General features: G+C 46.0%; 1 protein-coding gene across 7 annotated transcripts in view; it reads left to right on the forward strand.

Moving 5' to 3' along the window:
- The window catches only part of MMD (monocyte to macrophage differentiation associated), a 47,439-nt gene that overhangs the window by 13,107 nt on the left and 17,763 nt on the right, over positions 1–16,569 (forward strand). The window contains exon 1 of one of the 7 annotated variants that reach the window (XM_075111618.1): positions 15,858–16,161. The exons of 4 other annotated variants lie outside the window; for them this stretch is intronic. In XM_075111618.1, the coding sequence (XP_074967719.1) occupies positions 16,133–16,161 (29 nt within the window). In that variant the 5' untranslated portion in view covers positions 15,858–16,132. Of the gene's footprint in view, positions 1–15,857; positions 16,162–16,569 lie in introns of those variants that run through there. 2 more of the 7 variants (XM_075111617.1, XM_075111614.1) reach the window with 2 other exon arrangements.

Raw genomic sequence — 16,569 nt, forward strand, 5'->3', positions numbered from 1 at the left:
CCTGAGATCTCATTTCTGGCAGACCTGTATAATGACCTGTGCATCACGGAAGGCAGACCTGTACACAAGCTATAAATCATCAGGTCTTTTCTTTCACTACCTTTTGCATATAAGGTAAAAGCAGTCCTACTTTCTTTTCACAGTGCAGTAATTTATCACTTGACAGTGGCTTAATGAAAACCCTGCTGTTCTCGCTGGAATTTGAGAATCGACATTACAAAGAAATCCTTCCTTGACCTTTCCTTCTTGGCCACTCCTGGAAATTAGAGTGTCTTCATTTTAATGAGCTCAGAGGATTGGGGAGTTGCAAGAAAAAAAACCACAGCCTCACAAGTACCTAGCCTCCTCTTGTGAATACGTCAGGACATGTTTTTAGATACAGAGCTCTCTTACCTGAACAGGCTTGTGCTCTCCTTATTCTGTGACTTCTCTAGCTGAGCTATTTCTTGGCTCCAGCCTATGGCTTATGATGCAAGGCAATGTTTACTTTGTGTGAGGTATGTTGCAACATATAGACCAGATCTTCAGCCGGTATAAATCATGACAGTCTTTGCTCCCCTCTCTATCACTTCTGTGGTCAAATCGAGATGGCAAAATATGGGTGACCTGTCTCTGTGTGTATATATATATGTACACACACATATAAAAACACGAACACACATTTGCAATATATATACGCATCTTTGCAAGGCTTCCAGGAGCTGCATCTAAACTGACAATGCAATTGCACAAGCAAAATGGAAGAAAACACACTAAATGGAAATTACAGTAAGAACAGACCGAGGGCAGGAGACGATGATTTCAGGGCTTCCCTCTTTCCCAAGGGAAGATGGAGGGATCCCTGGAGCTGCTCGATTCCCTCCCTGTGGGTCTGTTCTTGGCCACGTGGGCTCTGAACCGTGCCCACGTGCAGGGATGAACCGCGGGTGATGTGGAGACAGAGCCTAGCACCTGGAAGCGCAGCCAGTCTGCAGCGCCATCCTCACGCTGGCTGGGACCTGACTTCTGCTTCAGGGACGGGCGACTGCTGCTTTTCTAGAGGGATGGTCTGTGACTAAGTACCCACTGCCTGCAGGAGATTGTAAAGGAAAACAGAATATTTGTCAGCAGTCGAAAAACTCAGCTGGATGGGTTTTTTTTTACCAAAAAGTTTCAAAACTGGCCAGGCATCTCGTTGCGTTTCAGGGTATTGAACATTTTCCTTATTTTACCTTTTTTGTTGGGGGAGATAATTCCTTCCAGAACTAGTGTTATGGGGTCAATCATCGATTTCAAGGCCAAGCTCATGGCTATGGAAACACTCCTCCTCTCTTTTACTAACCTGAGTGCCTGATTAGAAATCCAGTCCGCTTTCACAGTCGGGAGAGGGATGGGCGCCTCCAGAGGAAATTCAGATCTTAGTTGGATTTTGCCTCTTCCAAGAGAAAGCCGAAGGTGACACGGCACTTCATTTGGATGCTTAAGGTTCAGTGGGAGGAACACAGGTTTGGTCTCTGCTGTGCATGTTGGGTTTCTGGTCCTGGAGGTGGCGTGAGCACAGCTGTATAGAAGTTCCACTGCAGCTCCATGTCTTAGAATATGTTTGTTGTGTGAACTATACATTAGAATTTGTATAAGCTTGGATGTTGTTTAAATAATAGTATTTTGTAGTAATACACATGCTATCTTGCATACATATTTATTTAGTAGCAAGACGGAAAGCTTGAAAGAGAACCGTGTTTGCAAATGGCGGTAACAGCAAATGTTTCCTTCTCGTGTCGGTGTTGTGCAGCACATAACAGAAGCCAATATATAATTGAGAATTTGTAGGAAGGGTCATTTATTCTATCAATGTCAAATACACAGGTAAAACAGTATGAGTCCATATTTATATTTGCAGTTGATTAGCACAAATAGATGGTGAAGTGAACAAAAAATAAACCATACTGAAACAGGGAAGTGTCAGTAAACCTTTCCTTACTGCTGCTTTTATCCAATGTTAGCGCTGTGCGCTCCCAAACCAGAACTGAATAGCTCAGCTACAAGGAGAGCCAAGGAGGAAAAGACAGTGATTATTGTTTATGCAATCAAAGTAAAATCTGGGAGGAGCAGCTCTATGTAAACATGGATGTTGCTATATGAAGGGATGTATGTGCATATATAAGATTCCCTTAGGCCTTAAATCACGACAGGAGTCTCGCAGTGATGCTGCGCCAGGATGGGACTTCTCTGCACAGAGCAGACCTGCCATTGGCCAAGGGGTTCTTTGCCTAAGGATGGCTTTAACCTATGCTGGTTTTAGCCCATTTTTTATAACAAAAAAGAAGAGCTACACTACCTCACCTGCAGGGCAGCAGAAGACAGGGCTTATTCCTTCAACGCTGCCTGAAGTCCCAGCATAAGGAAAGTGATTGCAATTTCTTTGATCATGTCAAAAAAAAGTTTGCTGTAGCCGACAGTTTCTGCCTGTGGCCTCTCTGGGGAGCTGGGTGTTATTTTTCCAGGTGGGATGGTTAATAGACACCAGCTTTGCCACTATAAAATGAGGAAAACAGCTGCAGTTTTTACAGTCGGGTAGCTAAGCATGGTCATCCCTAAGTAGGAATATTGTGTTATGCTCACCTAGCTGTGGCGCAGTAAAAATTACACACGCCTCGTCTCCCCAGGGATTTTACAGCTATGAAACTGCGGCACATTAATTATCCTGCCGTCAAAACAAACCATTCTCCTGCGCTGAGGACAAAGCCGCTGCTTAGAGCTGGCCTCAGGAGCTGGAATAGCAGGGGCTACGTGAGGTCAGGGCTGGAGGTGAGCTGGCAGAGCTCCCCGGGGCAGGCACACAGAGTGGCTGCCCACATTCCCACGTGCTTAGCTCGAGCTCAGGCTATGTCCCCTGCTATCATGCCCTTTTTTGACAACAAAAGAGAACAGCTCACCACCTCCGCTTTGTGAACACCAGAGGAAGGATGGGCATCATCCCATTCCCCTCCAAGCTGGGAACTCTCTCCAGCATGCAAAACTTTCCAGCTGGCATAGCCACACCATAGCCCACGCTGCGACCAGCCTTTTTTCAGCAGCCGGGTGCACAGCGTGTGGGGGGGGTCAGAGTCCCTGCTGGGGCCCATCCTCATAAAGCTTCAAAACCAGTAGCAGATGACTGGGACGCAGTCCCTCATGGGCTGATCAGTCCTTCACCATGCTAAGACTGAAGTGCTGATAAGCAGGGCTGGTGCCTTCATGACGTTGTTCTCCATCCCTCCTCCGTCAAACCCTAGTTGCAGTGGGTAAACTGTGACCAAAACAGAGATTCTGAACTTCTTGGTTCGTGTTTTCACATTTCGGTATAAAAAGCAGGATTTGGGATGTAAAACTGTGCAGCTCATCAGCCAGAGCAAGGGTCCAGAGAGGCGCCCTGGCTTACACCGGCTGCGCTGGAGTCACAGCTCTCGAGAGTGGCTGAGGGTCTGCCCTTGAAGCTGAGCAGAACGGCTGGTTCATTCCTGTCGTGCCATGTTTGGCGTTGAGTGCAGGACTGCTTTCGGAGGCAGGCACGTTTATCACCCGCAGCAAAGTTAAATGGAGAGCCAACCTTTTCGGCAGCTTTTTATTGCAGGGAGGGGACAGGGTTTATGTGAACTGGATTTGTGAAGGTGGTTGTACAAATATTTGTTCTCTGCTCCCTAGCAGCAAAGGGATGAGTACAAACAACATCTCCATTTAAGGTCCCACTCACTTGTTACAAAATACTTGATCCAATTTTGGTTTTGTCATGGACCTTCAGCTTGTTTTGTAGGTTGTGTAACGTGTAGCTCAGCCCCCGCTCCGTAGCACTGAATAAAGGCAAGAGTCTTGACAGAGCGATGCTGCAACGATGGAAATCCTCCTGCACAGGGAAGAGGTTTGGTCTCGGTAGTGGCTGTAGAAAGGGCACTTTTGGGATCCTCAGTCACTAGTACAATTCTATCTGTATCTAGTTCTTGCAAGCATCCATGTGCACCCCGTGAGCGCAGGATCTAGCCGCAAGCATCCAAGCAACAGCGTACCCAGTGCAGGTGGTTATTTACCCAGTGAGACTTGGCTGCTCCAGGCAGTTCCCTCTCCTGCAATCACTGCCTCAGAAGATGCTGTTCTTACCATAAGAAAAAGAAATTCTAGAGAGAAAAAAATTCACAGGAAATATTTTAGCACGCAGATTCAGTGCACAAGTTAGATTAGGACTGCTCTGCAAATGACCCAGGATCAGACCAGATTATCGAGACCAAGGTGTGTAAGACCTCTCCCTCCCAGCTTGGCTTAAACCTTAGGCCACATATTGAAAGGTAAAGAGAAAATGAAATACTGAATAGCTGCTCCCAAAGTGAACGTGCTGTGTGTACATAGTATCCAGTGTGTGATTTTTTTCTTAAAGGAAAACTACTGTTTGATTATGGCAATAAATACTGTGCCGTATCAGGCATATGCAGAAAGACTAAGCCAGAGCTGACTTTACTCCTGGTGCTCCCTAATGTTAAGGCCTTTGATTTTGCAGCTTTACTACTATTCTTTTATGCTGTAGGTGGAGACATTTTGTGTTTAAAAATATTTCTTTTCAAACCATCCCTTGTGTGGTGGAGCACAGGTCTCTGCTGTGCCTGTCGAAAACTGTAATAAAAATAGCATTTGAACGAGCTATCTCAGATGATTCAAAAAACATTTAGCCTTAATTTTCATTTGTGATTTCACATCGGACTTATGTCATCACTGCAGTTTGATATTAATATTTCTGAAGTTTAAGTACAGGAACATACCTGGCAGTTGTTTTTAGTAAGTTCCCCATTAATGTCTACTTAACTGGAGACAGTCGAGCACACATTTAATTATGGAGATGTCTGCATGACGGCATAGAATCTCAAACACAAAAGAAACACTCTTTTAATATGAATAATCTGGAGATTTAAAAGTATCAGTCATCTTTAAATAGCAATATATTGATGACTAAAGCAGCACTAACGTCTGTTGCAGTACGCAGCCTGTAGTTTAACAACCATTTATTTTAACCTCCTACGTTGGAGCCATGCAAGCGGAGCCATAGCGTACCCTTCGGTTTGGATGGGATTGATGTCACTGTCCAAAGGCTGGGCCTCTGCTCCCCCAAACTCTGGAACAGGAGGAAAGAAATGGGCTCCTCCAGAGCATCACCTGCCCTCTGCTGAGGGGCATCTTTCCTCGAAGGAGACTCCCTCCTTTTAGTCTTGAAGGACACTAAAGATCTTTTAAATAGTTAACGTTAGTTCAAATGTACCCTATATAGCTCCTGCCAAAATATGGGAATTTCCACTGAAAAACTGAAATGGGCTTTAGAAAACCCTGATATAAACTTTTGTCATTTTCACTGAAACCTCTGCAGAGCGTCTTCCCAGCTCCAAGGGAGCTGAGAGCTTTGGGGGTCTTTTCTACAGTTGAAAAAAACTAGTATTTGAGTAAAATACTACGACAGGACTCCAGTAAAATTACAAAGAACTGGTAGCAATTCAGACACCACCATTCGTCCTTGTATTAGGTGTGAGGCTGTTTGAAATTAGTCCCGTAGAGTCGATAACAGCAGTGCAGGCACAGCTGCCAGCCAGGGGCCAGCGAGGGCGCGGGCAGATGCCACCGCAGTGGTTAGTGTGTGACATGTACCGCCAGCCACACGACAGGCGAGCAGCAGCACGCCTTCCCCAGACTCACTCTCACACCAGGGCTGTATCTCACCCTGTAATTTCTAAAATTGATCCTGCTAAAAGCAAACAGAAAGGAAGAGAGTGGTGTGACCTCAGCCAGGAGGAATGGTCCAAGCTCAGTGCGGGAACTCCCGGGCTTTGCTCTGCTGCCAGCACCACGTCCCAGCCACTGGGGAAGCTACTGAGGAAACAGATTTTGAAAGCATGGCCTTCCTCCAAGGCTCTGGGTTCCATCCCAAAAATGTGGCCTCGCAATTTTGCATCCACAAGCTATGGAGAAGGCGGCTGTAACGTCCAGTGCAGCAGAGCAAGGTAAGCCCCGGTGAGGATTCCCGCTCCTCCCTCTGGATAACCAGGAAGCAGCCCAGAAGTGACAGTTCCTGAAAAGCCATGCTCCGCACACACAGACACCGCTGTTTCAGCTCTTCATCAGGGACATTGTCTGTTTATTTTTTTATTTTGTTAAGCCAATTTATCTTCTCCTTGTAAATATTGCCAGCTGAGCCTCCAGACCCAGGAATCTGGAGGACAGGAATTTGCTCTCTGAGGGTCCAATCTTGAAAAACAGCTTGAGGGACTCCTGTGCCCCTCTGGATTGTTGTTTATCCACTCGCTATCCAACTGGCCTCTAAAAACGTCCCAATTATTAGGGTTTTTTCCCCTTTAGGCTTTCCAACAGTTACGCAATGGGTCAGAGTCTCATCAGTGTCAGTCCAATCACTCAGTTACATCACTGGAATGCTGTAGACTTTCATCCACCACAACAGAAAGAGAAGTCAGGTCAAAGACTATCTGAAAACTTATCCCTTCACCAAAGATAACACAATTTATAACTCTATCTCAAGGGTGGGGTGAAAAATATATGGATGCTGGAGGCAAGGTTGCTAATGGTAGCAACATCTGTTTTGCAACCACTCTGTTTGCCAGCTGAGTAGACAAATTTGCACTGGAATCAAAGCTCTTGATGCCACTGTCTCTTGCAAGTCCTCTAACCTCTCAGCAGCTTAGCCTGTCCACCAGTAATTAAATGGTACATACCACGAGTTCGCTGTCGTCCAGAAGGGATGTTGTGAAACTGAACTTGTTTTACTCTTTGTAACATACCACAACCAAGAAGAGCGTCTGGATTTTTTCCTTGAATCCCATGAGTTATTTCTGCATAAACAATAGAAAAAAAAGTCTCTCAACGTATCAGGGGAATCACAAGTTAGACAATCACCCGGCTCTTGTCCCTGCCAGCCCCTCCGCCCCCTCTTGCCAAGGCTAACAAGTGTTATTTAGATCGGGAGATATGGCAGGGACAGTGTGTCTGATGTTTGTTGGGCTCTAGTAAAGAAAATATTCATTTTGCTTCTGAGTTTCATTTGTAAGCAATAGAGAAAAATGGATTCATATTTTACTAAGTCTGTTTATAAAACCCAGAAGACCTGAGATAATGCTGTGCATTGGAGTATGGGTGTTCTCTCCCTTTCCAAATGTATTTAAGGAACCTAAAAAAAAATAAATCTAACAAGCTGTCAGCAAGATGCTTTGTGAGAAAGCCCCACACGTTGCTGGCAGGAAGGGCAAAGTGAGTTCACAGGCTGCCTGGCTCCGAGCAGCCCCTGCCAGTGAGGCTGAGCCCCTGCGCACACCGGTGTTTCATGACCCACGCAGGGCAGTCAGGCACCTCTTCAATTCAGCTGACTTCCACTCATCTTGATCTTTACCTCCTGTATTGGTTTATTTCTAAACTATTGAAAAAGCTAGGTACCATTTTAAGGCAAAATATAATAATAGAAAAAACATAATTCAAGCAAGTGTCTTAAAAATCTCAAAATGAGACACTACCCAATCCGAGTAAAATTTCAACCATTTAACCACTGACAAGAAATCAATTTGATTTCTTTTGCTAAGTATGTTTAAAATCTCCAAGCAGTCCAAATGGGATGTGGAAATCATTTCCTCTCAGATGACAAACAACGGGCTAAATTCCCCCCCTCTGTTCACTTTAGACTTGACTTAGAGCTGATAGGAAACAATGAGAGTCTTTCCGTTAACTTAAATGGATTTTATGCCAGACCCATTAAGTAACAGCTTATTTCACTTCATTGATTGTGATGTCAAAAATGAGGTATTAAGAATGATTATGGATGGCAAACACATTCACAGAGCAAAAACCCAATGGTGGGAAGAAAAAAGGAGGGCAAAAGTTTTTGCACGTCAATGTCATAAAGATCGATTAACGTTGGTCCACTTTGCCTGTGGAAAGGGATTTAAACACGGAACTGGTTTATTCTGGCTTTGGTACAAGTGTCAACATTTTTCATTTACTTTTGAAAAGGCAAAAAATTGTAGATAAATAAAATATTGGGGCCAAAGACATATAATTTGCCCTGCACAGGTAACACGTTGCTAGAAAAATCTTCAAAAGCCTCCCCTTTTGGAGGCTTAGCGTTGATGCCAAAACCCAACATCTGTGAGAGGGCAATTAATGCTCTTTTTTTCCCCAAGAGTGGGGTGCAGCTGGTGGTGATGCTTTTCTTTGCAGAGAAAATGAGACCCCATGAGTGCAACTGGAGGATTGGGTGGGAGGCTCAGTCTCCCAGGATCTGCTGACACCAAAAGTACATGTTGTTATAATACAGTTAGAGTAACTCTCTATTCTCTGTTGCAGACTTCCTCAAGGCAGGCCACAACACAGAGTCTCATGACTCTCTAACTCCTCTGGTTTAAGAAACTGAACAGTGATTTTTCAGGGGTTCTCCAGGGGTACAGTCCAAGCTGACCTGGAAGACAACATCAGCTGCTTAGCTCCCAAGTCAGGTTGTCCTGATTTGGCCTTTTGTATAAAATTCTCTTTATGAGTGAATTTTACCTTTATATTGCCTTTTGATAAACTCCTATTTGCCTGTTATTTTAAATTACGTACTGATTTCTTTTGGGGGAACTGATAGATATTCCAAGGGCTGTGGGCCACTCAACCATAACCAGCAGGTTAAAATCCTTGATCATCTTTTTTATGGTGCAACTACTAAAAGCCAAAAAACCCTGATATTTGTTATTTCTAAACAAGCCGTGAATTCTGGTACCTTTACGACTACAGCTTCTCAAAGGAAACGCTACAGAATCAATATCTCAAAGCAGGATATTTCTGTATTTTTTAAAGTAGAAGTTCTCTGCAGTCATTAACAGACTTGATTCATCAGATGACTCAGAATTTGTGCAGCTGGTCCAAGGCCAGTACGGAGACTGATGAGTGCTGCTTTTCTCTCCTTCTCTAAAGATGCCATCTTGTCTCAGTTACACAAAACACCTCCTGCCTTTGTGTCAACCTCTTCGTCTAAGGAGAAGGTTGAAGGTATAACACGCAACGAGGAGGAACTTGATTTTTCACTCCCACAGGAACTTCTTTTTGCAACAAATAAATCAGTGTGATCCTACTAGAAAATGTTACTGATTGAAATACACTTGAGGTACATCATGAATCCAGATGAACCCAAGTTTTCTAATCAAAACAAGGAAAAAATATCAGTGTTTTTGAAACAGTCTCAACAACTGGTATGTTAGAAGATGTGTTTTGAGGATTAAGTATGCCACGAGACCTTAGTCACTTTCAAAAAAAGACCTTTTCATATTTTCCTTTGTTTGAAAAGATAGATTAAGATCAAATTTGATCATCTTTGGTTTTCCTAATATGCGTTTTGAAATCTATGTAATTTTCGTTACCCCTGGAAATGCAATACGTGCCAGGACTATTATTTGATATACAAACCAAACGACTGCAAAATAATGTTTCTCCATTATTTTCCTGAAGATGCAATTAAACTTCATTAGTCACATAGATAATCAAATTATAATTTCATGTCTCTTGTTTAGGAGCTTAACTCTCACTGATTTGAAGTCTCTAAATCAGTGAACAGCCAACACATATTCTTTCTGCATTTGGTTTAAGTTTTCTGAACAATTGGAGCTTACATTTTCTATGACATATTTGGGTTTTTTTTTATTATAAAAATCCAGACTCACACCAAATTTTAAAATTATAATAATTCAGCCATTGCTTTCAAAGGGGTTCAATGGCTCAGTTCACAGATTATTAAAATAGTAAAATAATTTTAAAATATCACTCTCTTCTGAGAGTTTATAGCTACACTACTCATTTCCCATTAATTGCTTTCATATTAAAGATTCCTATCGACTTGCAGTACTTCTGTATTATTCCGCAAGCTAACTGTTTATTGGCCCCACAAAATCTTGTGGGTTTGTGGCCACAAAAAATAGACGTTTCTCAGAAATACTGACAAAAGAGAAACCTCCAGCAGAATATCAAACTTCATTATCTAACCCAATCTAATCTAATACAAGGCACGTCCCTCTAAAATCACTTGTTTTACTTGCAGTAAATCTTCTCTATTACATTACTAGGTAATGCTGTAATCCCATTTCAGGTTAATGCTGGCAGCAAGAGCGCTGTGAAATCAGGTAAATGTTTATGCTTCAACATTTCCACTGCAAGTGGCTGTATATGCCAAGGAGCTAGCCTTCTTAGGTACCTGTATCACCCTGGAAAAGTTGTCCAGACCAGAACTAATTCCATTAGTGTTTGGAAAGCTATTTATAAACCTGCCTTCAGTGGGATGACCTTATTAATTAGATTGGGGGGAAGGCTGAGGGAGGGAGAGGCGCTCATTTCACAAGACCGTTGACATGCATTTCAGTAAGAGATGCTTCTCCTTCGCACTTTGCTCAAAAAAAGACTGTTAGATAAAGCAGAAATCTGGGTCAGTTTGCAGCAAGAAAAAAAAAAGAGCTACACCCATGCTGCCTGCAGGACCCTCGTCCTGGTTCAGACCCAGAGCGAAACTTTTTACAGGGTAGCTCTGCTGCCATGTGTCCTCGGATGCACTGAGAAAGCCCGAGTCCTTCTCTGAAGGGCCCTGGGTTGATTCGCCCACCTGATCTGTACCGCAGAGATGTGTTTGAGGGCATGCGAAGAGGAAGCACAACCTCAAGCTTTTCCCCCAGAGCACCCCACAGCTCACACTTTAGCAGGAGCCTGTGCCCAAAGAGGAGCACACAGCGCTTCATCTCGGGCTCACCTGAGACCTACTGTTGTCCTGGTCTTACAGTCCACATTATTGCAAAACTGCTTTCTATTAGAAACTTGAAGAAGAAATAGAATTTCCTTCCAAAATTGCATCAGTAGGTTACATTTTACCAGCCAATAAGATCTTTTTTAGAATGTATATGATAGCCACACACACATCTGAAGCAGGCACTCAGTAACAAACACACTTACTTCAGAATTTGTTCTCTAAATCTAAGGAAGGGAAAGAGCTTTGCCTCTAAAGCTCCTAAACAAACCTTAGTGAAAGCATCACCTTCCTCCATTATCATGTGCACCCCTGAGAGAGGAAGGCTTGATCCTCATATTCTGTTTGTTATGAAGTCAAAAGAAGACAGAAGGGTATTTTTTCTCCACCCTTATTTACCAGAAAAGCTTGATTTATTCTCCCATGTAGACTGGGAGTGGAGAGGAGTTTCACCTGTCAGACTTGTTTCCCGTGCCTCATTAAGGGCCCCGTGCTGCATTACATTGGCCAAGAGCTTCCTGAGCCGTAGTGCGCTGCCCTGCTGCCTCCAAAGTCAGCCTGTCACCACTGGCAACTCCAAAAAGTCCGCGCCTGGGAACATCAGCAATGTCTTGTCACCGATACATCCGTTTTGGCAACCGTGAAGCTGCTTATGAATGTTTGCTTCTCTGTTATCTGTTTAACAAATCAGGAGACCAGTTGTTGTGCAGGCTTATAATAAGAACTTGTCTGTGCCAAACGGCTAGAAGAAACTCAGCTTTTGTGTGAGGTGTTTAGTTTTATTTATATAACCTCCTGATAGAATTTCATTCACCAGAGACATCGCATATGGCACTTAAAATTTGATCTTGGGTGGGGAAAAGGAAGCTTTCAGCAAGTCCTGCCTACTCGTTTGATAGATTTGTTCCACCCAAGACATTTTTCAATGCAGTGAATACTGCCATTACTGTAACTACAGACCCCACTTTTCTGTCCCTATTTGCATAATCCTATAAAAGCATTTGATGTCTGATTCAGAAATTACATGTGTCTGTGTGTGTCAATATAATGCTCATAAATAGTCCAAGAGTAAAAACTCTTCCATCCCTAGACAAGCAGATAGCGCCCAGGAAGGACCAGCAGGAGATTCTGCACTGGTAAAATTTGACCTAGAAATAACAAGGGCAAACCACACAGCTCAGGTACTCATTGACTTCTTTACTAAGACTGTCAAGAATTGCAATTAGTAACAGATTTGCTATGCAACCCCCTTCTATTAGGTGTCAAATGGGCATCTATTAGGTATCAGACTGGGATTGCCTTGTTCCTTTTGGACAATCTATTTTATCAAATACCTCAGAGCTCTGATCAGAACTAAGGTCTCTTTGCCCAATGAAAAAAGAGTAGGTTAAATTTCTTATCAGTAAGCCCTTGTTTAATATATTGCTCCTTCCTCCAAAAGCACTACAGCAGGGATGCATTCAGCAAAGTTAGTTCTTCCATCTTCCTGTAACCCTGACTCATCTATTAAAATATATTTCTGGCTAAACCCACTATAACATATTTGTAGTCTTGAGAACATTTTTTAATCAAATGGACATTGGGTATTTGAAGGGGTTTTTTCTTTCATACTTTGTAAATAAGAGTAATCACACTAATAAGGTTTTTGCTTTGTTAATTTTATATGCTTAATGCCCATTTTTATATTTAGACCTGATAGTTACTTGGCCCATAATAAGGGGTTTCTTTTGTTGTGATTTTTTTAAAGGCATTCTGATTCATTAGATCATAAAAAGCAATTACAGAGATGAGTTCAACAAGAGTCACTGGTACTAAAAACATATTGGTCAGGACCGCTCTAACCGTACGTATGCTGAGTAATTTAGTGGTGTCCTTAAGAGAGACAGACATTCAGTTAAAAATCTTCCAGTCTCATCGCTGCTGTCATGATGGTTGGTGGTCATCTCAACCTGGTTCCTCTTGTCAAGCTTCATGATTTGAATGTTATCATTTTCATTCAAAATACGTAAGTTTGAAACTGTGATTTTGTTTTTTTTTTTAACTGTATCTTGAATCTGTAAATCTTTGATGCTCCAGCAACAGGAACCAATTGTTTTAAAGATTTCACAATTTGTGAGATCTGTGACCTCAGAACAAACGTGGAAAAACAGGCTGTGAAACCTGTGAGGAGAAAAACTCTGCAACACATGCGCCAGTAGACTCTAGATCAAATGCTGAAGGCAGCAGGGAAGGAAATGAAAACAAGAGTGGCTTGGGAAGAGACAGAAGAAAGAGTCGAAGAGGAGCAGAGGGAGTGAGAAAAGAGGGAGACAAAATGCAATGTCTCTGTGCGCACCTTTGAAGGTCTCGGCAGATTCATTTTACAGGAGTCAGTCCAGCTTTTCACCCGAACCACAAAGAAGCCGGCCTTCCAGTCACGGTGTCCATAATGCCACACGTTCCTGAACGTTTTTATGGCCGGAAAGAGTGAATTATTGGGGCAACCGTAGAGGAATGCAAGGATGGGTGTGTGGTATCGAGCAGGAAAGCAGCTGTGCCACCACAAGTTCTACCTCACAAAAAAGCCGTGCTATCAGGACACTACCAAAGCTTCAAACGTTCAGATGCAGCTCTGTGTGTATCTGGGTTCTTCAGTGGTGTCCTCAAACTTTGCTCCTTTTAGATTAACAGATAACATAAGCAATATGAAATTTTATTAGCAGTGACATTGTAAAATTAGATGACACATCGTACCAACTTATTAACAGTGATACCTCACTGAGATTAATGGAAGTATTCGCGGGCAACTAGCTGGCTCTGCATTTCAGGAGCTCTCCTTTCCAGCAACAAGCTCTACCCTCCCCTTTGAGCAAAGCTGAGCAACCCAATGTCCGCAGTGGTCTTCTGGCCCAGCCCCAGCCATCCTTACAGCAAGCTCCTGCTGGAGACCAAAATCTGCCATTTGTACCAGAAGAGCTTATTCTATCCTGAAACTAGAGAATCCGAGGGGCAAGCCCTGCCGTGGCAGTTTACAAAGCTGTTACCACCTGATTGTTTGCTTGCTCCTGACATGGAGGATGAGTTAGTAAAAGGGACTGAGAGCCATGAAAAGTCAGATTTAGCCTGACTGCCAGCCAAGTCATGACGCTCCCACTCCCTTCTGCTGCCTGTGGTGGAGGTGGTTACCTGGCAGAGGCGGCACGTTCAGCTGGGGAGGTGACTTACAAACCATGGCAGCAGCAGCCAGCAGATCCCATCTGTCTCTGTCCTACCATAAAAGATGATGCCAGATGTAGTTTATTTGGTCTAAACTGGTGGTTTGCTTTGGTGTGCCTATACTAATTGCTTTTGCTGAGGGCTGGAACTCTTCAAAATCCTATTGTAAACAAGATCTTAGATTAGAAGACAGAAGCTTGAATTGAACAATATTCTCCCAATTCATGCCATGATTTGTACTACAGAAGGCAACACCACATTCATGTTACCAAAACATGCCTGACACTCTCTCTTCACTCAGGTAAAATAACCCTTGCTTGGAAAAGTTTGGTTTAAGTAGCTAAGATTGTGGCTTACAGCTGAGGGAACTAGGAAGATAGCTAGCCAAGTTATCACAAACAGCCTAGTCACTGTAACCTTGATTTGGAGCAGAGTAAACTATTCTACGCACAGCTTTATGCAACAGCAGAGCCACAGCTTTGCCAGAGGAGCATTTAGCCACGCTCTCCCATGCCACGCTGGGCAGACCCCCCTGCGTGGGTGGGTGAGGGCACCCCGGGGCCAGGGCCTGCGCCGCGGGTGTCATGCACCGTTCCCAGATTGTTGTCTGGAGCGAGATAGATTTTGCCTGTTAACGTGCTTCGCTGACGAGATGCCAGGCGGTTAACTTATACCGCAATTTTATTATATTTTCCACTGTCCTTAAGCAAGTTATTTTAACCTATGTAGTAAACCCAATACATATGACAGAAATTGGTAGAGCAAGATACGTGAAATTGGGGGAAGGGGAATATGACCTGTTCGGTGTTCCAGCAGCCCGTGGCAAGGTCAAAGGTGGTGGGGGTCTCAGGCCAGCTGAGAGGGAGCTCCCCCGAGTTACTCCCATGCTCTGATTTTATAGCTGGTGTGAAGCCCCCAGCCCCCACATATCTTTGTACCCAGAGTCTTAGCTGCCGCAGCACACCCTGCTACAACTCCTGGAGCTGAACAGGGGCTGTTTGGGTAGGTAAATGAGGAGCGAGGAGGGAGGAAGGCCTTATGGGTCAGCAAAAACGATCATGTTTCTATAATTTAAAGGAGCCACACAACTAAACCCTCAAGCACGGGTTGTGCTTGTGATTAGTGTTTAGCTGGGAGTGGGTGACAGCTTCTTGATTTGGTTTAAATACATCTCCCAGAGTGTTCTGTTAGAAACTGTTTAGGCTCTTGATATAAGTTTAGGCCCAAGCAGCTGGTAAGCCGTGTGGGGAGTGGCAGAGGCATGGTATTGGAGTCTGCACAGCTGGGGCTGGGGGCTAAGCATGGGGCGACCAAGTTTTCACCTAGTTCTGCCCCTCACCTCAGCCTCATCGTGGCTAACCCCTCTTCATCAGACCCCCGACGTTAGTCTGGCCCCAGGGTGGGGACCCCACAGTGGGTCAGAGCCCAGCGCCACGGCCAGCCTACGCTCTATCCCTTGTGGGAGGGTTCCTTCAGCTTCTAGACTTTAAAAATGAGGCGTGTTGAAATCGCCAAGTCCTCACCCATCTGCTTATTTGGGTGAATGTGTTGAGACAATGGCAATTCAACCACTATCTCTTGGTCGCTCCGTGCTGTTAAATCGCGGCCGCCCCTCCCGGGGCTGCGGGGGATGAGCTGCAGCGCCGGCCCCCGGGGAGCCCCCACCCCCCGACGCTGCTGCTGTTGTCGTTTTCCAGGCCGACCCTGCAAACCCGGCTCAGCCCGGGCCACCCTCGGCGCGACCCCGCGGCCAGGCCGCGGCTCCCGGCCCCCACCCGGCGCTCCCCCGCCGAGCCCCATCTCCCGGGGGAGAGGCGGCCGCCGCGGCGGGCCTGCCCCCGCCCAGCTGGGGGTCCCCGCACCGGGCCGCCCTCCCGCCATTGCCGCGGCGCGGAGGGGGCGGGCCGCGGCGGGCCGGGCCGCCGTGGGCGGGCAGGGGCGGAGGGAAGCGCGGGCCGGGCGGGCTGAGAGGAGCCGAGAGGCCGGTTAAAGCGGCCGCCCGGAGCCGCCCGCCCGGCTCCCGCGCCACACCGACGGACGGCGCCGGCCGTCGCTGCGCGCCGCGGCGGCTCGCACGCCAATGAAGGCCCGGACTCCGGCCCTCGCCGCCTCAGGAGCCGCCCGCAGCCTCCCGTCCCGACCCCCCGCCCGCCGCCCGGCCGGGGCGGGCGGCCCGGACCCATGCGGCGGCTCCAGGAGAGGTTCAGGAGGTGAGATCGCTCCGCTGCCCCGGCGGGGACCCTCCGCCTCTCCCCCTGGCCGCCCTGAGGGACGGACGGGACGGGACCCCCCGGCCCCCCCGCTCTTCTCTCCCGGCCGGCCGGGCACGCTGGCGCTGGGGGCCCCGGGCGATGGCGGCGGGGCCCGGGGTCCTGTGAGGGCTGGGGTGGGGGGAGCCGAGATTCTCCGCGGCCCCGCTGCTGCCTGGGGCCGGGAGCCCGCGGCATCGCCGGTGCCGGACGCGGGGAGCAGCGCCGTCCCGCCGGGGTGTGTGTGTGTTGAAGGGGGGGGATGTCTGCATGTATTTTATTTTTATTTATTCCCTTTCTTTGAACGAGTGGAGGATCACGCATGCGGCCGCGTGTCCCGGCCCCGGCCCCGGGAGGGGGCCCGACCTG

The sequence above is a fragment of the Phalacrocorax aristotelis genome, chromosome 16 (assembly GCF_949628215.1).
Source record: "Phalacrocorax aristotelis chromosome 16, bGulAri2.1, whole genome shotgun sequence".
Classification (NCBI taxonomy): domain Eukaryota; kingdom Metazoa; phylum Chordata; class Aves; order Suliformes; family Phalacrocoracidae; genus Phalacrocorax; species Phalacrocorax aristotelis.